The 24,723-nt window shown below is 34.6% G+C and overlaps 1 protein-coding gene across 1 annotated transcript; it reads left to right on the top strand.

The window, feature by feature from the left end:
* Positions 1 to 67: 67 nt before the first annotated feature.
* Positions 68 to 19,553, top strand: LOC136026032 (probable Bax inhibitor 1). The gene is made up of 5 exons (XM_065702190.1): positions 68 to 235; positions 10,483 to 10,709; positions 15,572 to 15,792; positions 17,961 to 18,131; positions 19,252 to 19,553. Exons 1-5 carry the CDS (start codon positions 177 to 179, stop codon positions 19,276 to 19,278), a joined length of 705 nt encoding a protein of 234 aa, XP_065558262.1. The 5' UTR covers positions 68 to 176; the 3' UTR covers positions 19,279 to 19,553.
* Positions 19,554 to 24,723: the final 5,170 nt, after the last annotated feature.

The raw sequence follows: 24,723 nt of genomic DNA, 5'->3' as shown, positions 1-24,723 counted from the left end.
AAATTTATTACACACATTTTGTCAGTGGTCACCAGACAGCGTCATGAAGATCTAAACTGCCATCTAAGAAAATTTCTATAAGAAAATAACGAAGCTTTGATCTTTGCAAAGAAAAGAAAGTGAGAAAGTGACACGTAATTTTGGAAATTGGTCAGGCGAACGTTAGTTGCTTAAGAATGGAAGCGTCTTTTATGAAAAATATGGAGCAATTCAAGCGGAACTTCAACTCCCATGTGTAAGTTCATCAACTGGCCATTGTTAAATTAGTCTACTGTTTTGAGTAAAACTTAGCATAAGTTGTTAGGTGTAGCCTATGTGATTGAAGCCTAAAGGCTCCAATCATTTAGAGCCTTTAGGACCTACAATCTAAGTTAGGGTAAAAGTCTAGTTTAGATACTTTTTGCCATCTATTTATAAATAGATAAAAAAATATTGTTATTTTTAAATTAATAAAACAAATGATTATCTAATTTATGTGTCCTAAACTAAGGGTCAATGTTCCTATTAGCCTACCTGAACAATTGGGTAAAATTGGAGTAAACAGTATTACTGGCTTTCATATAACCTAAAGTGAATATACTGCTTGATGCCTTTTTTAATGCTCTTTACAAATATAATAATCACTTCTATTGGAAATTTAGAAATAAGCACTTTTTGATCTCTTAAAAATGACCTAAATATGGGGTTATTACAAGTCTGCAATAGTTTAGAAACAAATTTGGGCTATATATTTGCTCATCAGGGGGGGGGGGGAAGCATAGCATATATTAAATATGTAAACTAATCATTGCTTTTTTTTTATGTGTTTGTGCTGTTGCACTGGTGATTTCTCTTTAACTAGATTAGGGAATGTACACCTATTTACAGATCTTTGAAAAAATACAGCAATGGTTAGTTTACATATTTAATATATGCTATGCTTTTGCCCTCACCCCCCCCCCCCCTGATGTGCAAATATATAGCTCAAATTTGTTTCTAAACCATTACAGATTTGTAATGACCCAATATTTAGGTCATTTTTAAGAGGGCAAAAAGTTCTTAAATCTGAATTCCTGGTAGAAGTGATTATTATATTTGTAAAGAGCATTAAAAAATGCATCAAGTGGTATATTTGCTTTATATGAAAGCCAGTAATACCGTTTGCTCCAATTTTACCAGCAATTGTTTAGGGTCATGAAACTACTGTTAATAGATCCATTTTCACTTTTTAACATCTTTTCTCTCTTGCAGAATTACTGCAGTCTCACCATTATGGAGTTATATATTTGCACATTAGGGGGGGGGGAGTAAAGCTTAGCATATATTAAATATAGCAATGGCTAGTTTACATATTTAATATATAATATGCTTTTCCCCCACCCCCCTGATGTGCAAATATATAGCCCAAATTTGTTTCTAAACTATTTCAGATTCACAATTTCATATGTCCAATCAACAAAAACAAATGATCACAATTCTATAGTCTATGTGTAAATACAGGATATTTGGGCTGGAATAACTCCATAACAGTGAGTTTATGGTAGTTTTGCAAGAGAGAAAAGATGTTCCTAAAGTCAAAATGCATCTATTAATAATAGTTTCATGACCATAAACAATTGTTTAGGTAATAGGAACATTGTCTAAACTAAGTAGGCTATTATTTTAACAAAGCTTGATTTCATTACAATAAGAAAATTTTTACCTATTGGCTCTCATGATAGAGGAAGGGCATTACCTTTTTAAGCCTAGGAAGATCAAAATTGTTTAAAATTTTAATTAGAAGCTTAAAAAATTTTTGACAAAAAAAAATGCTCAATTGGTCTTCTAACTACAGGGCAATTCTAAAACAGCAATTTAGGTAAAATTATAGCAAACTGTATAACTGGCTTTTATATTATGTGAATATACCACTCAGTGCCTTTTTTATGCTATTTGCAAATATAATAATTGCTTCTACCTCAAATTCAGATTTAAGTACTTTTTGAGCTCTTAAAAATTACCTAAATATAGGGTATAAAAAAGGCTAAAAACATTTGTCTCAAACTTTAAAACATTGATCTCAAACTTCCTGTTTCATTATAAATCCATTTATTTAATGCTATATAATCCAGAAGCACTTATTTTCCAACATTAATTTTGATAAATTAATTTTACCAATGTAATGGTGTTTTCTTCCTTGTACTGAGAAAATGTAGTATTATTTTGTTGAAAACACTGCAGGGAAAATGTAGTATTATTTTGTCAGAAACAACAGATAATTTTTACTTTAATTTAAAATTTGTCATTTTTAAGAGCTTAAAAAGGGCTTAAATTTGAATTTGTGGTAGAGGCAACTATTATATTCATAAAGAACATAAAAAAAGGCATCAAGTGGTATGTTTGCTTTATTGATAAGTTAGTTATATGAACTGTCATAATTTTTTGAAAATTTGCAATTTTTAAGAGCTAAAAAAGTGCTTAAATATCAATTTAAGGTAAAAGCAATTATTGTATCTATAATAGCATAAAAAAAGACACCAAGTATATTCACTTCAGACAAAAGCCAGTTATACAGTTTGCTATAATTTTACCAAATTCTAGTTCAGTGACTTCTTGCTATCTCAGAAAAGGGTTCGGTTAGGAAAATGAGAATTTTGGGGATGGGTCTACAGGCCAAAGTAGGCTATGTCCCAGGAAGGAATTTGAAGTACCTACCTCTACTCCCCCTCCCTCTAGGGGGTCCTGACCTTTAAAAATATGTGTGTTATAAAAGAAAAACCTAGGAAAATAGATCTTCTGCTTCAATGAAGTACAACAAAATTGTTTTAAGCTTCACAACTTTGCTCAATCCCAATTTATAAGGTTTTAAATATATACAAATACATTTCCTAAATTTTGAAAAAAAACATTGATGTGGCTCAGAATTCTTTTCAAATAACAAGAATTGTATTTTCAGAACTAAAGGCAGAGAAAAGCCACTAGTAACTGAAAATTAAGGTAAAATGTTGTTTTGTCAAAATTTCAATAGGTATAGGACCTGTCATGTAGAGGAATTTCAGGGCCCTCTAGAGGGAGAAGGAGTGGAGGTGAGTACTTTAAAATACCTTCCTGGGATATACTTTAGCCTGTAGACCCATCCCCAAAAGTTTTATTTTCCTTACCTAATCCCTTTCTGAGATAGCAAGAAGTCACTAAACTAGAATTTTACTGAAATTTTACCCTATATTTCCCAGGGAATACCTTATTTTACCAACTTTACCTTATTTTATTAATTTTATTGTCCAAGTTTTTATATTACAGTAATTTTATAACAGTATCTAATATATCTTTACCACTTTTTTTTAATTTCAAGCTTTAAAAAAAATCCTTATATTGAAGCTTTTTTATACACACAGTAACATTCAAGTTTGGCAGAATTTTTATTTTATTAAGATGTTTAGTGTTGTAGATGGTTGAAACATTCAAGCTAATAACATAGGCTACTTATTCCAATAAATCAGTATGAAAGACTTTTTATGTACAATCAACAGGTGTAAATTCTTAAAATACAAAACATTATTGATGTACCTATTTGCAGTCATTCTTACCAAGTGGGCTTGACTGCTCTAAGACAAAGAAAATCAGTAGAGATGAAAAATATGCTGAACCATAATTGCTGTTAGAATTGAACTTTTGAAAGTAATCCTAATGCATAATAAACAACCTACAATATTCAAGTTTTATCATGATTAAAAAGGAATATTAAAGTTGACACTAACTTGAAAATTTAACAATAAAATTAATTCAACAGGATAATAATTTTTAATTATAGAAAATATTTTTGAGAATTAAGAAAATAAAACCTGAAACCCAGTTCAAAATACCAACATTGAAAAAGTTTAGATAGCACTTTAGTGTCTTCTTTTTAGCAGCTGTCTAGCAAATAGGCAAGCCAACTTTCCAAACTAGATTTTAAATCTATCATATTCTGCTTAGCCTAGTTCTTTATCTGCACAATTGGTGTATATACTGTTTGATTAAAGAAAATTTGAGTTCTTTCTTTTATATTTTTAAGTTTCATATTTTATTATTAATATTGTGCATAATGAGGAACAAAATGTGGTAAAGGTCCATTGTTGCTCTATTTGAATATTATAATTATTTTCATCACAAACATAAGTTCTAATATCAAAGCAAATGCCTATATCTACATGTTTTATCAAAATTTTTCTTTATAATACCATTTTCAAGTGCCATATGGTGTCAAAATAGAAACACCCCCTCCCAGTCCCCTTAACAAGTAGAAATTAAGAAAGGAGCTTAGGAAAAAAGTGCCCTATGAAAAAATCTGTTTTATACAGTATTTGAGCAAAAACTTGCATTGGCCATTTTTATATTGTTGTCTTTACTAAAAATCTTCCTTTGTCAGGCTCACTAGTCACTATGCATGTAAAAATAAACAAAAAGCAGATGTGAAGAGTAAAACTCAAGCTTTAACTAAAAAAAAAAAAAAAATAAATTTCTGACGGAGGGGGTAAGGGGGGCAGTTGCCCCCTCCCAATAATTTGGAAAAAAATAATTTATTAAGTAGCTTTAAAACTGCATTTTAAGTACAAAATTTCAAGTTTGTATTAAATTCAAGTTTAAAATGAACAAGAATAATCCCATATATTTGAGGGGTGCTGTATGTCTCCTATCCTATAGCCTACTATACATAATCCTGCATTTTATGGAGGACTGTTGCCCTCCTAAAACTCTTACTGTTTATTTTAAAGTTTGATTATTATGTCAATCTTTCAAGACTGTGAGTTTGAACACAAAAATAGTGTCGCCCCCCCAAAAAAAAATAAAGCCGTATTTTTTGAATAGAAGGATTAATTTGGAAATTTTCATTAAAAAAATATGTCTTTTAAATTTGAACTTTGCTCTTTACAAGCAAAGAAACTCAAAGAACATGGATTTTTTTGTTTATTAATATTAACTTTCAATATGAACTCTTAATTTGTCTCACTACAACCATGCATTTTGTACAATAATCTTGTATAAAATAGAAGAGCAGAAAAGGAGACACATCAGTGTTATCCCTGCTGATATCTCTGTCACCCACTAAAATAGCACAGTATCCTTACTAAGTTGATATAAGGTACTTGCTCAGAAGAGGGGCCTTTTTATCTTAGAAAGTAGTTTATTTTCTGCAACTTTCTTGAATCAGTCCAAAGCCTAGATTGTAACTTATTACCATAAATCACAGCTTGGAGTGAAATAAGGAGTTTTGATTCTGTTGAATCACTCTTTGTGATGACAGTTGCATACGTGGTTGATTAGATTTTGGTGCATCCCAGTCAAATCTCCATGGTTTCTCACTCCACTCAGCATCCAGACAGTATTTGAATATATCTGGTGATTCAGCAGAAACAGTATTCTCCTTGAGGTTGCTCTAGAGGTTCACAATCTGGTTAGAGAAGAAGCTGCATCTTGCTCCAATCCTTGCATGAAGTTTGTGGATTTGTTTTGGGTGTCATCATGTTTTGTGGGAGGGGTCAATCTTCAGGAGCTCATTTTCTTGATTGGTAGAGAGGAGTTTGTGTGCCTGGATCATGTCCCCATGTTTCCACCTGTAGACTAAAGAGGGGAGTTTGAGTTCCCTCTGCCATTCACTTTAAGGCTTGTTTTCCATACTGGCAATCAGCTTAGTGGCCCTTTGTTGGATTTGCTTAAGAACTACCTTGTCCTTTTCGAATCAAGGGGCGGCCAGGATGGTCCCCACCTCCAATCTTGGTCTTACTAGTCCTTTGCAGAGCTTGGTGATTACATGTCTACTTCTGCTGGTAATGCTGTGTTTAATGATGCCTAGGGCTCTGCTAGAATTGACTGAGATCTTCTGTGATTGGGAGCTGAATTTCAACTGGGAGTCTACAACAACTCCAACATCTCTCTCCTCCTGAACATGCTCCAGTATGTGGAGACTCCCAGGGTTTTGGGTCATAAGGTACTATTGCTTGGGGTTGTTGTGTCCAAAGTGTATGACCTTGCATTGTTCAGTGTAGAATTCCAGCAGTTTGGAGGGATTGGAGGGCTGAAGGGGTGTTGGCAGGACCTATGAGTTTTGAATCATCCACATAAAGAGTGGTTTTGTTACTGGTGATAAGAGCTAGCTCATTTATGTATATATTGAACAGGGTAGGGCCCAGGACACTGCCTTGGGGGACCCTGCTGGTAACTTTGACTTCATCAGAGAGTACATGACTGTTTGGTCCTGTGGTCACTTTCACTTGCTATGTTCTGTCCCTCAGAAAATCCCTGATCCAACTGGTCACTTGTGGACTAAGAGATAGGGTATGTAGCCTGTGAATGAGGTAGCAGTGACAAACTTTGTTGAAAGCTTTGGCTAGATCCAGCAGGATTATATCTACTGGTACTCCTTTCTCTAGTAGGTCAGTTACAAGACAATAAGACTCAAGAAGGTTTGTATCCACCAATCTCTTAGAACAAAAACCATGCTGGCTGCTGCTGATGAGTGAGTTAGCCTCAAGATGGTTAATGATGCATAAGTTGACAATTCTCTCCATGACCTTGCATGCCTCACAGGTAAGGCTGATAGGTCTATAGTTTGCTGCTGAAGTTTTGCTACCCTTCTTATGAATTGGGATGACAATTGCCTTCTTCCAATCCCTTGGAAGCTTTCCTTGTGTTAGCAACAAGTTAAATAGTTTTACCAGGGGCGCTGATAAAGCAGGGCTTAGTTCCTTCAGCAGTTGTGGACTCAGACCATCATGTCCAGTCAATTTGTTGGCATCAAGTTCCTTAAGCTGTTTGGTTACTTCTTCTAGTGTGACTGGTGAGTGTAACATTGAGAAGGGAGTGTGAGCCTGTTCTGCTGGCGGGAGGGTTGATTGGGGTCATCCTTAGAAAATACTGAGGCAAACTGCTGATTCAGAAGGTTGGCTTTTTTGGAGGCACAGGAAGAGACTGAGCTGTTATTTTCCAGGTCTTGTACTGAGTGTCAGCCTGGTTGTTGCAGGGAGATATGTTTCCAGAATTACTTAGGGTTTTCCTTGACATTTTTGGCCAGATGTTCTTTGTAGTTTGCTGTGAGTTTCTGTATTTCTTTTCTGAGGAGGTTCCTGGCGATTTTGTACTTCTTGTATACTGGTGTCTTTTTTGTTTCACAAACTTATCCAAGTTTTTTCTTCCTAATGCATAGTTTCTTGATTTTTGGGGTGAGGAAAGGTATAGTTTTTGGTTTCTTTTTCTATGTCATGCTGGTGTGTTTGGCTTGGATCTCTAGTAGGGTACTTTTTAGGGTTAGCCATGAAGCTTCCACATCATCTGAGATCAAAGTTTCCAGATTGGCATCTATCAGCTCTTCCATCATCATGTAATAATTAGTAAAGGATTGCTTAGTATATTTTGACTGTTTGGAGTTGAGTTGTATAGATGAGAGGACTGGTATGTGGTCACTTGAGCCAATCGGACTGAGAGTCTGTGTCCTGATCACCTTTTCTGGGTCATTGGTTATGACTAGGTTGAGTGTTGAAGGATTTTGTCCTGGACGCATTCTTATGGACACAGTTACTGTTTGGTACAGAAAATTATCAGCAAGGACTTGAACTAGTGGGTTTTGTTCAAGACTTGACCAGTTCATACCTTGGCCATCTATACAGGACATGCTTGGGAGGTTGAAGTCCCCTGTCATGAGCAAAGTTGCCTTTTGGAAGTTGCTTAGTATGAATTTGCGTCATTTCAGCAATTGCTCTTTCAGAGGACAGCTGGCATGGACTACTGGGGCTCCTGTAAATTGAACTTAGGACAAACATTTCATTAGGCAGGGACAGGGATACCCAAGTGGCTTCAACCCAAGGTAAGTAAGAATTCTGGATAGGAATTTCTTTTACCTGGAATTCCTTGGATAGATTGCTGAAGATGTTGTATCCAGTGGGGCGATTGAGTCTTCTGTCAGTTGAAATCTGGAATTCTTAGGGCAAATTTCTGTCAAAGTTGCAATATCTATCTGACTTAATTCAAGCACTGTTACCAGTCCTGGAATCTTGTTGATGATAACATCAATGTTTGCAGTCATAATGTTCACAAGTTTTCAGTTGTGTCTGGGCGACTTTTGGTTATGCACACTGTTGTTCTTACTTACAGTTGAAGTGGGTGAATTACAGCTGAGGTACACAGAGTTGCTATTGAGGGACAATGTAGAGGGGCATGGGGATCTAACTGTTAATTCACTGTTTTTACTTTTCACACAAGTTTACTGTTACATCATTATTATCACTCACACATAGTCTATGTACTGGGGGGGCTGAGACGGTAGGAGGTAGTGGTGATTCTTCCATGCTTAAGCAGCTTGCCATTGGAATTGCTTGAGTTTGTCTGTTTTTTGTGATTTTTCCTTTTCTAATCACTAGGTCTGTTTCTCTGTTCGCCTGTCTCTTCTTCATCTCCTCCAACAGGATTTTTCTGGTGTTGTGGTCTTCTTTGGAGCTGTTGCTATAGAACCAAATCATGTCTTTGTGCTGGTAGGATGCATCCAGGATAAGCTTCTTTTCAGTAAAGCTCTCTAATGTGAATAGGACTGGTGGGTGTCGCAGTGGTTGCACAGCTGTGGGGGCCTAGGCTGATAGTCTCTTCGTGGTGAAAACGTTGGTTGCTATTTTGTAGGTGTCCTGGAGATATTTGGCAAAGAAGTCTTTGTCACTTGCTTGGATTGGAATCCCATATCCAACAATGTCGAGTTTGCATCACTGCCAGTCATGCTTGCTTCGGACTGTGTGGTTTATGTGTTTGTCTAGTGCATCTGGTGTGAGCCCTGTCACTTGTGCAGTGATTGCTGAGTCAACAATTGCTTTTACCTTGCTAACATTGCATTTCGTGGCAAATTCCTCGTGAATCTCTTTGAGGCCCTTGTTGATAGTTGACGTTATGCTAGCAATGTCGTCACGTACTTCTGTTTTGAAAGATTCAATAGCTTTGGTTAGGATGTCGTTGTTGCGTACAAGTTTGTTTAAGATGCACCAGAGGCAGCTCCATTCACAGCTCATAGTGTGACTCATTTTCGCTAGCAGGGAATACTGTTCATTGCTTAATCCTAGGCACTTGATACAGAACCAGTTGGGGCAATTGTCACAATTGATGGCTTGTGAATTGCCCACATCCTGGGCACTTATCCTGCCTATTACAGGGCTCTCATGTTGTCTCTTTTTTGGTACCATTTTGACTGGTGGGCTTCTCTTACACGTGTCAACACTGGCACTTTAGGGGTTTTCACTTTCAACATAGCAGCACCTTCTTCACCACATTCAATGTCCAACAATAACAAACAAGAGAAACAGACAAGGGAATAGATGACAGGAGAGAACAATGACGTCTCTTAGTTTGGTTGTCCAGATTTAGGAAATTGTTCACAGGTGAAGGTTGTATTGTTGTGTAAATTCGGTTTTCACAGTGATTTCTTTTCCAGTGATGTATGTCCAAAAAATGTCTAGTTTCTTTGTTATTCTGTTTTTATTATTATTATTTTCACTTTGCATCCACCATTTTTTACATCACTATCATCACTAAAGCACTTACTTCTATTTATTCCCCCTGGTCTTTGATAAATTAAAACAAAGTTTGCATCATCAAAGTAAAACTTCCAGAATTAGATCTAGAACACTAGGAAATTGTTTCAAGCCTTGTACCTGTGCTAAGTCCTCATTTATAAGGTTTAACACATTTTATTTGTCATGTTTCTTGGATTGGAAACAAAATGCTATTATATTTTCAAAATCTGGAGTAAAAGAAAATCAGACTCAAGTCAAAATAAAGGAGACAGATTTTTTCTGCCAAAGTTAAGATGGGTCTTCTATACACAAAACCTGCTTTTCATTTGGTCTTCAAATCACTATAAACGGGTAAGGAGTAGAGCTAGGACCTGAAAACATGTTCTTGTGACATAATTTTGCTCTTGGATTTATCTCTATAAATTTTATTTATCTAACTCTACTTTCCATGAGATCAAAAGGCCAGTCAACTGGAATTTTACCAGCCTTGATTTTCAAGAGCTTTCAAATAAGTTTCTAATGTGTAAAAAATCTGCAAAGCACATAGATCTTGCTAATGTCTTGTAATGTGCTGCTAGGTACATATCCTTAGGAATTGGCATTAAACCTTTCTTCAGTGATGAATATTGATGTAGGTATTTCAGTAAAGATCTAGAATGTACATATCAATGCATAGATTAGGCAAAGCATATAAGAATATGCACTTGAAATATCTGTCTGTGCATGAATATGTATTTTTGAAATTAATAAGATTTACCCAAAAGGGCATCTTCTAGGCTAAACCAAAGACAGCAAATAAGAATGAATATTTTAGACTATTGGCTTATACTGGTCACAATGAAAAGAAAATCTTTGTCTTATGTTCTAAATCTTTAGCTGCTGCAGCTGTCTGTAAGGGATAGGATAAGGGATCCAGCTTCAGCAACTCTTACCTCACAACTCTATGTATTTGTATTTACTTTTAGTAACTTTTAATGTTTTTGTATTATCATTCTAGTGAAGCACCTGTTCGCAAACATCTTATGAATGTATATACCACTCTTGCTATGTCAATTGTGTCATGTACCCTTGGTACATACATCCAGGTGTTGAGAGAAATTGTCACACCACAGGTTGGCGCTCTGTTTGCCCTCCTTTCACTTTTTGGATTTCTTTTTGTTGGTTCTACAAAAGAGATGTTTGGGATTAGATTATCAATGCTCCTTGCCTGCAGCTTTTCATTTGGTAAGTGTTGCTATTTTTTAGCTTGATGAAAAAAATAGGCTTGTCTGCCATTTCCCTTCTTCAATTCAAATTTCCTTCCATTTTTTTTTTTTTTTTTTTTTTTTAGTAAATATGTTAAAAATGCTTACAAATATGGTCATTGGTGCTAAAGTTCAAGGAGTACATACAGGGCTACACTAGTCTGCAGCAAAACACCAACTAGTACAGATCTGCTAAATATATGCAAACTTAATGATCTATAGGACATTTGGTGGATTATTCCTTGGGGAATACATGGGATATTTGCTCAGAGAATCTGCTGTGTCTTATCCATGGGAATCACCCAGAGCTCAGCTTGTTGAATCTATTGGAGCTTGGCAGAGGAAATAAGAATTTGAATTGGAAAATTAACTGGGATTTGAGTAAAGAATACACAAGGTGCCACCAGGGCTTTGTTCAGGGAATCTATAAAAACTTTCGCTCAGAAATCTAGAAAAGCTTGGCTCAAAAAATATACAAGAAGATGATTGAAAGAATCTATTGGAATTTATCTCAAGGAACTTAAAAAAGTTGACTTTGACTCTAAGTGAATTTTGCAAAGAAGAATTATGGGTATATGGCTCAGGGAATTTACCTTTATTTTTTGCTTATTTGAAAGGCACATTCTTGAAGCTTAACAGGATGGTGTCAATATACAGCCTATCAGAGACAGATTGTATATCACACTGTTAGCTGAGTATTTACAGTAATCTCAAAGGATGCAATGAATCCAAGACTTTTTATGATTCCTGTTCTATCCTTAATTCCCCATCAAATTATGAAACGATTCCTGATTACAGGAATACAAGGTAGGAATTACTTTGTTTAGTATCCATAACATTTAAAAGACTATAAATAGCCATGTCACATAATTATGTGTTCTTTTAAAATGTTTCTAGTGCATTATTGAATATTGATAATTTGCTGTTTCTGAATTTTAAGTTTAAAAACAAATAATAAAAAAAAATATCCAAACTTAGCTGTCATCAATTTAAACCTTTTTTCCATCACTGGTATAAAGAGGAATACCACAAAAAAATGATGTATACCTTCTAAATGATCTTGTTTTTTTCTCTCCAGTAAATATGCTTTTATTTTTTTGCTGAAATGTGCTGTGCCTCAAGGCTATTCGAATGGTTTATAATATGTGTTCAATAATTGTAATTGATTCCAAGCATAAACTAATTATATTTCAAGCTTGAGTTAAAATACCAGAGGGTTTAAGCAATACTTACCTCAAAGACAAAAAATTTGCAGAATAGTTCATAGAACTATGTTTTCTAGTCTGGAGCTTGAGATTCTGAACTGTAAGTCGATCCCCAGCTTCCTTTCAGTGATAGATATGACTCTGTTGACTGGACCCATGTGTCTGCAATAGCCTTACAGATCCAGTGGGTACAGGGAGGCCAGTCCCAAGCCTCTCTCCTGAGTACTTCTGGTGTCAATTGACACTTTTATTTTTGATGATTTTGCTGGCTTTTTCAGCCTAAGAAAGTTTTATTAGTCACTCACATATACTTGTTTGTTTAGTACAATGAATATGAGATTTTAATTCTAATAAAATCTCTCAATTTTATGAAAATAAAACATATGCCACAATGCTCCAATTGGTTTTTTATACATTCGGGCTTCCTTATATGTAAATTAATCTGAAATCTTGTGACTTACTTAGAAGAGTTGTAATAAAGGAGAATGTATTATTCTAGTCTTTTAATACAGCAATAATTGGTCCTCCAGCTTTTGAAGCCTTAGGCTGCAACAGTGGCGGTTCTGACCCCTCTTGTGTCTGGGAAAAATCTTGATTAGCCCCCCACCCCTCCTGTTTCCTACAACATTTTGAGGTTAATTAAAAAGAAAAAAATATTAAAAAAAATTTTCAATATATTAATCAATTAATAATTATTTTTTTGTATTATTTTTATTTTGTTAATTAATTAATAATTTACTACTTGATTTCATTTATTAACTGTGGCCTCTTTTTTATTAATAAAATTTCAAAATTACAAAATGATTATAGTCATTAAATTATTTCTTTGAAATTTTGCACCCCTAAAATGTCCGTCCCCAGGGCAAGTGCTTCTCTGTCCTGAAACCGCATCTGGGCTGTAGCTATAAACATTTGCAAAGCTTTTTATACAGACAAGGAGGCAAATTAAAAGAATACAAAATATTATAAATATGAAACAATTGGTGAAATTGCAAAAAACTTCAAGATTTGTTAGGAACCTTTTCCCAAAGACCCCTTGCGTATGTCTAATGTTAAAATTAAATAATACCAAAAGAAGAAAATCAAGAATGTTAGGTTGATTAATGTCACTTTTTTCATTTGTTAGTGCTATATAACCCAAGGCTTTAGAAGTGACAGAAATCAAAGTAAACTCAAAATGTACATTTACACATTGGTAAAATGAGTCAAAAAAGTAAAACAAAATTAATCTCTATGTAAAAACTTTTCATCTGGCTGATTAATAGTTAATCAGGAACACAGGAAACGACGCTGAGGCATGTGGTCCCATGAATATTGAGTTTTTTTCCCCAATATTTTAAATTTTCTGTACAATTACCCATTTTTCAAACCTACATTCCCTAAAAAAAAAAAAAGGAAAAAATGGTGTGTGTCCCTGATCGTGGGTTGTGGATTTTTTATTTATTGAAACGAAATCTGAAGAGCAATCAGGATGCATCAGGAAGAATATACTCAGCAAGAAAGATGTTGCTGTAAGACCTTGCAAAAAATATTACCCTCATCAATGTTTTTGATGTATCCAGGAAAGAGCTGTTTGTTTACTAAGCAAAAAAATTCGTTACAAAATATCTAGTTTATGATGAATAATAAATGCGAGAAGGAGTTTGCCATGGGAATAATATTGCATGTGTAAAGCACTTGGTTTTTAAATGCTGGAAACCCGCCCTAACACTTAAAAAATTCAGCAAAGTGAAAAAGTAAACATGGTTAAAGAAGTTACATAAATTTGATACAACCAGACAGAATGGTTTTGTGCAAAAAAAGACATTTTTACTCTTGTATTCAGTTTATTTTATATCTTATAGAAGTTCTGGGTCCTTCAGTGGATTAAAGAGAAAAAGAAGGTTCTATGATTTAAATTAAATAAAAAAAAACTAGTTTTTTTTTTTAATTGAAAGTAAGGAGCGGCATTAAAACTTAAAACGGACAGAAATTACTCTGTATATGAAATGGGTTGTCCCCTCCTCAACGCCTCGCTCTTTACGCTAAAGTTTTTAATTGTTTTAAAAAGTAGAATTGGGGCAAAGAGTCAAACTTTAGCGTAAAGAGCGAGGGATTGCGGAGAGGACAACCCATTTCATATACGGAGTAATTTCTGTTCGTTTTAAGCTTTAATGCCACTCCTTACTTTCAGTTTAAAAAAACTAGTTTTTTTATTTAATTTATGAACGTTTTTGAATTAATGCATGTTTGATTTTGGCTCTCCGCACATAAACTATTAAAATGAGATTTGCATATTAATTCTTTTTTTGGCTAAATGGCTTTCTCTTAGTTTTGATCATATGATTTTGAGAAATAAGAGGTGGGGAAGGAGGCCTAGTTGCCCTCCAATTTTTCGGTTACGTTAAAAAGGCAACTAGAACTTTTAATTTTTAACAAATGTTTTTATTAGTAAAAAATAAACGTTACTTAAGAATTAACTTACGTGACAAACTTTTATATTCTTATATTTATATTATGTATATGAGGGGGTTTGTCCCCTTGTTAATAACTCGCTCTTTACACTAAATCTTAACTTTTGTCCCAATTCCTTAAGAATGACCCCTGAATCAGAAAGGCCATAGAATAAATAGTTGAAATTACTAAAAATACTTTAGCATAAAGAGCGAGGTATTTATCTCCTCCTAAATACCTCGCTTGCTAAAGTGTTTTTAGAACCCCTCATATGCGTAATAATCTCTGTTCGTTTTAAGTTTTAATGCTACTGCTTACTTTCAATTGAAAAAACTTTTTCATGTTCATTTTTTCATTGTTTTTTATAGTAATGCTAGAAAGTCCCGCGCCCTTTTTATTGAATTTCTCCTCCCCCATGACATATTCCTCCAAAGAAAGATCCTCCCAAATAGCCCCCTCCCCTCAACCCCACCTCCAAACAAAAAAAAATCCCCCTGAAAACGTCTGTACATTTCCCAATAACCATTACTGTATGTAAACACTGGTCAAAGTTTGTAACTTGCAGCCCCTCCCCCAGGGACTGTGGGGGGTAAGTCATCCCCAAAGACATAGTTGTTATGGGTTTCGACTATGCGGAACAAAATGGCTATCTCAAAATTTTGATCTGTTGACTTTGGGGGGGGGGGAATGATCATGGGAGTGGGAGGGGGGAAATTTTTAGCATCCGCTTTTTATAGTTTCGTTTACTATTGAGCTGGGTCGCTCCTTACCACAGTACGTTACCACGAACTGTTTGTTAATCAATTTACAGTGTATGATCTGTGCATATAATCTGTTTTTTCCAACCTATGCAAATGACTAATTTGCTATCTACCTGCTTCTACAATATGTGTATAATGTATTAGGCTTCTAGCTTTTAAAATGATGAGTGTTCTATCCATTTCCTTGAATAAGCAAGTAAGTTAAATAAATGTTTCAGTGTTCTGCATTAACCTCTTTCCCATCCATATTATTTTTTCTTCAAAATGTAAAAAACGTGCTCTAAAATGGGAGAAATAGTAATTCAAGATAGTGTTTCTACTCCTTTCTCCCTCCCTGCCTCTCTCTTTCCTCTGCTCTCTCCTTCTCTCACCTTCCTCTTTCTCTCTACTATGTATTGATATTCTGGCTGGTTAAGATGCTGTGCTGATAGTAACTCTTTAAGGTGTGAGCCTGGCCCCTGTTATCCAGATGGTTTTGCTGTTCAATGATCCCACCATTATCACAACGGCTCTTGTTGGAACTGCCTTGATTTTTATTGGATTTAGCGTCTGCTCTATCTTGTCACCAAGTGGAAAGTGGTTGTTTCTAGGAGGACCTCTTTCGACCTACCTCCTATCAGTAACTTTGTTGAGAATCTTCATGGGAGGAAACGTTGTGGAAGATGTAAGTTTTTTTTTGTATCCTGAGCATTCAGAATGAGACAAGGAAAAGAAAAGATCAAAACATGAGCCCAACAACCAACAGATTTTTCAGATATATTTTTTGTCACAAAATGAATTTGAATCGCTGAAAGAATTTGGTGTCATAGTTCGTTTTTAGTGGATGAGGTCAGATTCTTCAAAAGATGAGACAGAAAGAAATAAGCTCTATGGAATTATTGGGAATTGCCAAAAAAGTTATGAAATTCGAAGGGGGTTTTGGCTGGAGGGCATCCTCTGTATGTGTGTTCGCATCTGTACGTCAACTGTAGATAAATTTTAGTCTTTTAGTTAAGCAAAAAAACTTTTGCTTGTAAATATTTTTTATATGTTCCTTGAAGATAGTTTTCTAGCCAACTTTTCATTTAAAGGTAAAGAAGGGAGAGGGTAGTTTTAAGATATTGTATTTGATTAGGAAACATGTAATTCGTAAAAACTGGTAAAGAAGGGAGAGGTTAGATTTAAGATATTGTATTTGATTAGGAAACAAGTAAATTTCAAGATTAAAACTATTAGTATATTTTGTTCCAGGTTTTTTTTTTAAAGAAAAGTTTCAGAATTGATGATTAATTTGTTTGATTCTTGAATATGGCTTATGTTCCCTGTGTAAGTTTTGGCATGATAATTTTTGCTCTCCTACAGTTTCAATGCGTCAAGAAATGACAACAGTTTTACCGTTATTTTATAGCTTAAGATTCAACTCTATTCATTCACCAAATTATGTTTTTCATTTTAATGTTGATTTGTTTTTTTTATTTAAAATATATAAAATATTCATTGAAAATTTTGAAAAGTCTCAGTTTTTCTATTTTAGAGCAAGATTAGTTCTTATTTCATACTTTTGTACAGTATCTGAAAATGTTCGTGAAATCTCATTATACTATTATTCTGTATCAACCTACCTCTGCTCTGTGGTGAGGGGAAACAGCTTTGATGTACTAATCTTTGGGAAGTTTTGTTGTTGCAACTATCTTTATATTTAAAGTTTATATACCAAAAGAAGAATTGGCTATCATAATCATAGCAAGTGACATTGTTTATAATGAAAATTCTGGGTGCTTCTGAAAAAGAAAGTCATAAAATGGATAAGAAAAATGGATTTAAAGATAAGTAAAAGAAAATGTAATTTAATTACATTTCTCCAAAAAAGATATTTGCAAAGAAGATAAGAAATGTTTATGCTTGGGTACATTATGGGCAGGTAAATCTTTATTTGCTCCATTTCTCTCAATTTAAACATTCTTTAAGATAAAGTATTTGCCACAAATACCTGTACCTTTCAGAAATGGAATGAAGCAATCTACCTCTAAATTATTTCTAAATAACCACAAAACTGTAGTTGATTGGATTCTCGTGTTCTCCTGGGACATTCCTGAAAAACTTTGCTTAATTTTAAAGTGAGTTTTTCTTTAGTTTCTGTTCTGATGCCAAAACAAAATGGTTTCGCGCGTAAAAATATTGTTTTTTCTAAAGTTGACTGTAACCTGGGGTAGTACTGATGTGTGGATTAACCTCTTTAACACCCTCCTTTTTTACTCTCCAAATTATGTTCATATGATTTAATTATCGGTAAATTTTGAAATCGCCCTTTTTCTAAGGGAAAAATTTACTTCATTTGTTGCTATTTTTCATAGTGTAAAATATAATTCTAAAAAATTGTAATTACTGATGATGGTGAGGAAATTTTGGGAAGTTATCCATAAACTGCATGTGGTTCAGTCCTTGTCTATGGCTAGTTTGATGCAAACAGTCATTGTGTCAAACATCATAGATTGTATGCAAATATACAAAAAAGAAGCAGATAAGGAAAAAACAAAAAGGAGCAACCAAATTTCTTTGGAATTTGTGACCAATTTTTCTTTTAAAGCTAAAAGTGATGTCTGTGAACCAACTCAGTAAATAGATTTTAGGCAATATGACAAGCAACTCCAACTAATAGAAAATACAGAATGAATCGAAACAACACTGGTTAATAATGTTAATAAAATAAAAGATATTTATTTAAAAGCCTCGAAAGGCCAAATTCGTGTTTTGGTGAAAAAAAGAAAAAACAGGGCAAAAATATAAAAAAAAGTTTACGAACAAGAAAACGCTTGGAAATGCTATATTTATCTAATTTTTGTGTTCATTTAGGCTACAATGTACTTGAGCCTTGGTGTCTTCTGTGCTTACATTTTGTATGATACTCAGCTGATAATTGAGAAGAAACGCATGGGAGATGAGGATTTTTTGTCTCACAGTCTGATGCTCTTCCTTGACCTCGTGAATGTCTTCATCAAACTGCTCCGTATTTTGAAAGACAAGGTAGTTGTTTAATCTGTTGAACCAAGATTGTTTCGTCGGTATTTGAATATCTGATCTTGCTTTCTTTCTATTACTAAGAAACTGTTCAGGGCATTTTTTTTGTAGCTTTTTTTATCCTTTCAGCCAGTTGACACATCAGTAATGATACCTTACCTTTGTCTATTGTAAAGAAACATTTGCCTCTCGTATGTTTTTTCAAGGTCACTTCATTTGGAAGGGGTTCATTCAATTAAAGCCCATAGTCTCTGTTCCAGATTAAGCTGGTAATAGATTTCTTTTTTAAGCTTGTAAGAATTCAAAACTTTTTTTTTTTTAATATACAAGTTAAGGAGTGTTGCCTCCCATATGATGTTAAAGTCTAAAAATGTAAACTAATAAATGGTAATGATTGTACTTACGTGAAAATAAATTAAATTTGACTTCAGATCCTAGGATGGAATGAATTTGATGATTAGCCTTATATATGACTAATTTTGTTTTATCAGTTGTTTGGTTCTGTTTATTATTCAGCTTCTCAGGCAATGGTTAGGTATATACAGGAATTTCAACTGGTTCAGCATAAGCTTAATTTTCAGTTGCCATCAAAGTTTGGAAAGCTATTACAAGTTGTATTTATTATTTTAGTTATTGTTATATATAATCTTCAACCAATTACTCATTATCTATGGAAGTCCTGGATAAAGTTTTTACATTTGATATTTTTAATTTCCTTTGGTTCAAAAATAAATTAAAACAAAAATAGGCGTTCTTGCTGAACGTGTTAGATTACTCCTTTTTTTTTATCTAAGACTTACGCTAATGTTGCTTCTCTGGCTTTTTGCAACATTTTAACTCTGATGCTGAAAAATGCACTGGTTCTGAAAAATATGGATATTAACTTTCAGAAAAAAACTTATTTCCTGTTTAATTTTTTGCTTAATTAGATTTATTTCTGTTGAATCGACGGTTGCAGTTTCTTGCTGTTCGATATTTAATGGACACAGAAGACCAATTTTGATATGAATTCTTTCTGAGTGTAATAGGTGCTGCTTGTGCCTGAAAAGAAATAGGTTTTGTAAACCCATTGTCAAAAGTACTAAAAATAATTTTTTATTTCTATTCATTTTTCTTCTCATTCTAGGACGATAAGAAGAAGAAGAGTAACTAAAAATCCCTTTATTTGTTTGTACGATTGATTTTGTTTGTCGCTGTTTAGCCATTAGCTAAGATAAAACTATTTTCTGAAAAGTAATTTTGACTAAAAGAAAAATAATAGCTCTTTGCGTTTAAAGACGAAATAACCTCTGTAGTGCAACTATGCAGCCGTTTGGTTGCCTGGGGACATTTTTATCATAGCTAATGACCTAAACTTTATATATCTATATATGTGTTCAGGGAACCAATAAATTTTCGTTTTATGTAATAAATCTGTTCATTAACGTACCAATTTTGTTCCATGTTGTAAAGAGAAATCAGAGGGATCAGTATAACAGCAAAACGAGGTGGCCCAGACTAGCCTCCAGTTTCGTTAAATAAAACTTTGACCTTGAACTGGATTATAAATATGACATTAAAAATTAGCAAGTTATGTATTGCCTGGAGTCAAAAGGCATGGTTTTAGATTGTCTTAGAGTCAGAGCCCAATGTGTGTGATCTAGAATGGAATCTTATATTACATGTCAGACAAGAAAACGTGAGGTTGTTATGTCAAGACTTTGTTTCTTCCAGCCACGCTTCTGCTTTTCAGTGTAAAGGTCTATTTAATCAAAAAGGCGGCAGTTTCACATTGAAGTTAAGACTAAAATATTGAAGCGTGTAACATGTTTGGCGGCTGCCTGACTCCGTCACCTAAATATTTGAATAACATATAGACAAATTCAGAGAGCCAAAAAATGCTGCTATCTACTCTTACAAACCATTAGTGATATTGATTGCGTTTAGATAAGACAAGATAATATTTATTTTCAAAAGACTATCACAAGCTCTATAGAGCCGAATTCGCTTTATATGTCAGTAAAAGCTAAAAAAAAAAAAATCAAATCAGTACATTAAGTCAAACACCTAAAATTAAAAAGAAATTAAAAAAGCAAAATCATCAATGATAAAGGGCAAATCAGTAAACTTAACAATCAAATTACAAAAACATTGCAGTAAATATTATCTTATCTTATCTCTTATCTTTTTATGGCGTTTGTCGTTTGATTTTCTGCATTTCGGACTGATATAAGGTGCCTTACTTCTAAATAGCTTGTTATTTAATTGGAAGCTACATCATTCCCTTTATGCCGAATCTGCTTTTCAGCAGAGGAAACAATCCAGCATATATTATTTGATTGCCAGGCTCAGAGTGAGGAGACTGTTGCTCTTAAGCGTTTCTGCTCCTTGGCTAAGATTCCAAATACTTATACAGCTATCCTGGATTCTAACCTGCCATGGGAAATTGATCGTAAGATATTTAAGGCAGCAATTGATACCTTAAAGAAGAGAAATATAGTTTAATGAAGATTAAAGCTTGAATAAGTCAATTTTTAAAAGGACGTGATTTATCCATAGTTTTTGATTGTGCAGAAGAGAGCGGGAATGAGTAGGAAGAGCCGTATTGGTACCGGCCGGCCTAGTGGCCTTAAACTACTGGGGACAGGTACTCACACTTCCCACAATCAATAACAGTGTATTATTGTTCATAATTGCATATATTCATTGTTTGCAGACTGGAGGAGAATAGCGCTTCCAGTGGCTAGTTTTTCTGGAGAAGAAGTCAAAGAGGTGAAAGGACTTGTTAGTCCATATACCTCCCTACAATTTTTGGAACTGGATATAAAGAATTAAGTACCACAAATGCGTTCTAACCTTTAATAGTTCCCTCATTGCTAAAGGAATTGGAGCCTATCCTTACCTACTTTATAGAAAACTGCCACATTAGTCACTTAATTGTCTACTAATAGTCGTTAGTCAACTAATGGTTGATCTCACTAGCCATAGTGCTCAATAATCAACTTACTCAAATAATTCACTTACTCAAGACAATCTTCACAGAAAAATATATAGCTTATCTTCCCTATATAGCTGAATTGTTACACAAGTAAAAGCCCATTCTTTTTTCCTCCATCCCTCCCAATTTTTTTTTTTTGTTGTTGACCGTTTATTCTGTAAAGTTCATTTTATCAATTTGTCACATAACATTTTTGCACGATATAAATCAATTACTTTTTACTCAGTTTTTGTATTGAGGATTTGATTCTGGTGTAATTTTTATAAAACTGCCACAGAGCAAGAACATCAATTGTTAAACTAATATCAACATTTTTGTTGTTAGTTTGTGATCAGTAATGCTAGAAGAGTTGATACAACTTGTCGTATAATTTCTTCATATACTAAAGTTCGTGAATGAGGTATAATGTTGGGAAGATGGGGAGGAGGGGGTTTCTATTGTTGTGGTACATGTTGGGAATATGACTGCGTAAAATGAACTATATTTCGACTCTGTGAAAAACCAAATTGGAAGAACAAATTAGACGTATAGCTCCTCTGTTATGTTCCCATCTCTTTCCCCGAATTTATTAGCATACATTTTGTTATGTTGCATCGTGTTAAAAGCAGAATTTTGAACGGAATTGCCTCTGTTTTCACTTTTCGTCAATGCTTGCTGTGGTGCAATCTCTTTTGATGCTTAAAAAGAATGCTATAGCTTTGTAATTGTTTTGTAGGGGCAACCCTTCTGTCAGGTGTTGCAAAGGATTAGAAAACCCTTCTGTTAGGGCTTGCAATTGACATGCCAAACTCAAAGACGATGACTGACAAAGGCAGTGTAGAGCTTCTTGATGACTACCCAGGTGAGTGTTCGCTGAACGCTAGATTAAACCGAGGACCTTGTTTGCTTTTGGATCTTGTCTCTGACCTGGAATACCAGTACCTACACAGCTAACTATGACAGCTGTGACAAGGGTTGTTCTGACCAAGATACTAGACATTGCGTTACCTCGGTTTAAACTCAGGCGTCCGTGTTGTTTCTTATTCAGGGGGTGTTATGAGATCTTCTTTTAGAGAAAAGCAATTTTTATTGGGGCTGCTGATCCGCAGAGTTTGGAATTTTCTACATATAATTCCAAGCCGTTCTTAACCATCTCAGGAGTGTCAAGATTAAACAGCGTTAGGCCTAGTTTGGTTCCTTGGTGGGGGGTATGCTCTTCATATGAACTGACGTTGAGTAGACCAAGTCACTTCTTTCATCATACACAGCGACAATTTAAGCTTTATCATACAGAAAGTTATGAATCCACTGAGAAATGTCGCTGTTTATCTGACATGCAGACATCTTTATCATCAGATAACGATGAGATATTTTATTGAAGGTCTTAGCTTGCTCCACGACGAATACATCGACAGGAAAATTCTCCTCCTGTAAGTCTGTCTTAGGAATGTATTGGATTTGTTTTGATGGACTTGCCATTCCTGAAGGCATGCTGACCACTAAAATGGAAGTCATTCTTCATCATATGTCATATGATGGCATCATTGACTCTCCCTTCGATAAGCTTGGAAACGGCCGAGGTAACGCTAATGGGTTGGTAGTTCTCTAGCTGAGTTCTAGATTCTTTCTTGAATATCGGAGTGATAACGGCTGTCCGCCAGTCCGAAGGCAGGCTCTTAGTTTCTGGGAACAGCTTGAATAAAGCGGTCTGCTGCTATGTCAGCACGTTCTTTAAGAAACCAAAGGTATATTGCAATCTGGGTTCCTAGATGTCTTGTGGTCTAATTTTCTCAGCCTTTTTTATAATCTTCTCTGTGGTAATATGAAATTTTGGTATTGGGTATACAACCAGCTTATGGATAGTCTGTGGTGGCTCGGTGAGGGCACGACTGAAAAGTTGGATGCAAATGTGCTGCTTAACTAGTTTGCAATGTCATGTGGATCTTCCAACTTTTTACCTTCAGGGTTGAGTAGGATTGGTAAAGTCTTTCTACCCTTATCTTTGACAGACATATCTCCAAACCTCTATGATTATCTCTTATATTGAATGGCAAATTGTCTTAATGAGGTATTTAATAAGATGCTTCAGCTTGTTCCTTGCTTTTGCAAAGTGCTCTCAGTTGTCAGTACGTTTGCACTTTTTATACTAAGATATTCTTCTTCTTACGGTCTGTGACCCTATTGACAGGTTGATTCGGATGAGGCAGTGTTTTAGGTGCAGTGCACATCTTCTCAGCTTTCCTTTTCATTTTTCGCTGACTGAACAATAGATGCAGAGATGGTCCCTCACACCAATGGGAGGGCTACTCAGTGTTAACTGACAAACCTGGGTTGTTGGTGATTGGCAAATCTAGTAGGGATGTGGTCTGGTTGTTGTTATACTGGGTAGGTTGGTCTCAGGTTTGGTACAGGCTTTTGCTCTCCAAGTATGCAGCAAACGGATTACTGGCAATAGATAGATCTTTGTTAATACCTTAAGGCCCCAACCCATTTGACATCTGGTATATTAGTTCTCCAATAAGAATAAAATCCTAATTAGCATGATTGGATACCAACTGAATGAGTGCTTGGCCACTAGGAAATGGCATTTGGGTCGCTTGGGCTTCCGTATATGCAATCTACCAGGAATCATTTCCCATCATTATTAATATTAACAAAAACACTCAATTCGTGGGAAATAATCATGACTAATGATAAATCTAACATCTATTCCATTTTTTATGGATTTATTCACAGATCTGAAGGGACTCTATTGGTTTTGTACGAACGCTCCATTTCAACTTTTCATTTCATGAGTATTGGCATAAAATTTAACACTCTGGGGGTGTTTGAAAGATTCTGTGAGCAAAAATCCAATACAAAATCCAGTGAGATATCCAACGTGGTAGTCCGAAAGCTAATATAGAGAATATGCTGCTTCTGCTGCAAACTATAGCAAAAATATTGAGTTGCATATTTATAATTAGCGCTAAAATGCATATTAATTGGCGTTTTCATGTTTAGCCTAGCGCAGCAATAAATAAGTTGTAAATTTGATCTTTTCACTGTATCCCAGCTCTCCCTTAATCTTAATTGTGGTATTGTTTGGCATTATGAGCCAACTATTATTGAAAAATAGCTACAAAATACCTTACACCAATAAAACTACAAAATTTGTGTCTACAAGCTAGGTCTATATAGCCTACAGTCACATGAGATGAGGGATAGAGCTGGAAAATAGATAGAATGTAAACTACAATATTACTAGGTGAACCCAGTTTTTTTTTGTATTTAATGAAGTAAAACTTTGCATCTAATTATCTAGCTCAGAAGAGGACATTAAGAAGACTCTGAATTGGGGACGAATGGAAAACTGTAATTATCCATGCCAAATCGGCATATTTGATTTTTTCTTTCAAAGATTCTTTTTTTTTTCTTTTTAAATCTCTATAATTTTTGTAAAAAGCACCAATTACGATTTGGGGAATGATGTGATTACGGATTCTCAGATACTTCCCTTTAGTATTTTAACATAAAAATAAACTGCAAGTCATAAGTTTATTCAATAGTTTGTTTTCTCAAAAACTCCAGCATTAAATCCTACACTTTCACTGCGAAAATCGAAAATCCAAGATAAAACAAGAACGTTGAGCTTTTGGACAC

This window comes from Artemia franciscana, chromosome 4 (genome assembly GCF_032884065.1).
Source record: "Artemia franciscana chromosome 4, ASM3288406v1, whole genome shotgun sequence".
Classification (NCBI taxonomy): Eukaryota; Metazoa; Arthropoda; class Branchiopoda; order Anostraca; family Artemiidae; genus Artemia; species Artemia franciscana.
This window is presented reverse-complemented; position numbering and strand designations above follow the sequence as displayed.

What these genes read in the sequence shown, in the direction of transcription:
- LOC136026032 (XM_065702190.1), top strand. Translation starts at nt 177, where the DNA reads ATGGAAGCGTCTTTTATGAAAAATATGGAGCAATTCAAGCGGAACTTC. An exon ending in TGCCTGCAGCTTTTCATTTG is followed by an intron (nt 10,710 to 15,571) that starts GTAAGTGTTGCT and finishes TAACTCTTTAAG; the next exon opens with GTGTGAGCCTGGCCCCTGTT. An exon ending in GAGGAAACGTTGTGGAAGAT is followed by an intron (nt 15,793 to 17,960) that starts GTAAGTTTTTTT and finishes GTGTTCATTTAG; the next exon opens with GCTACAATGTACTTGAGCCT.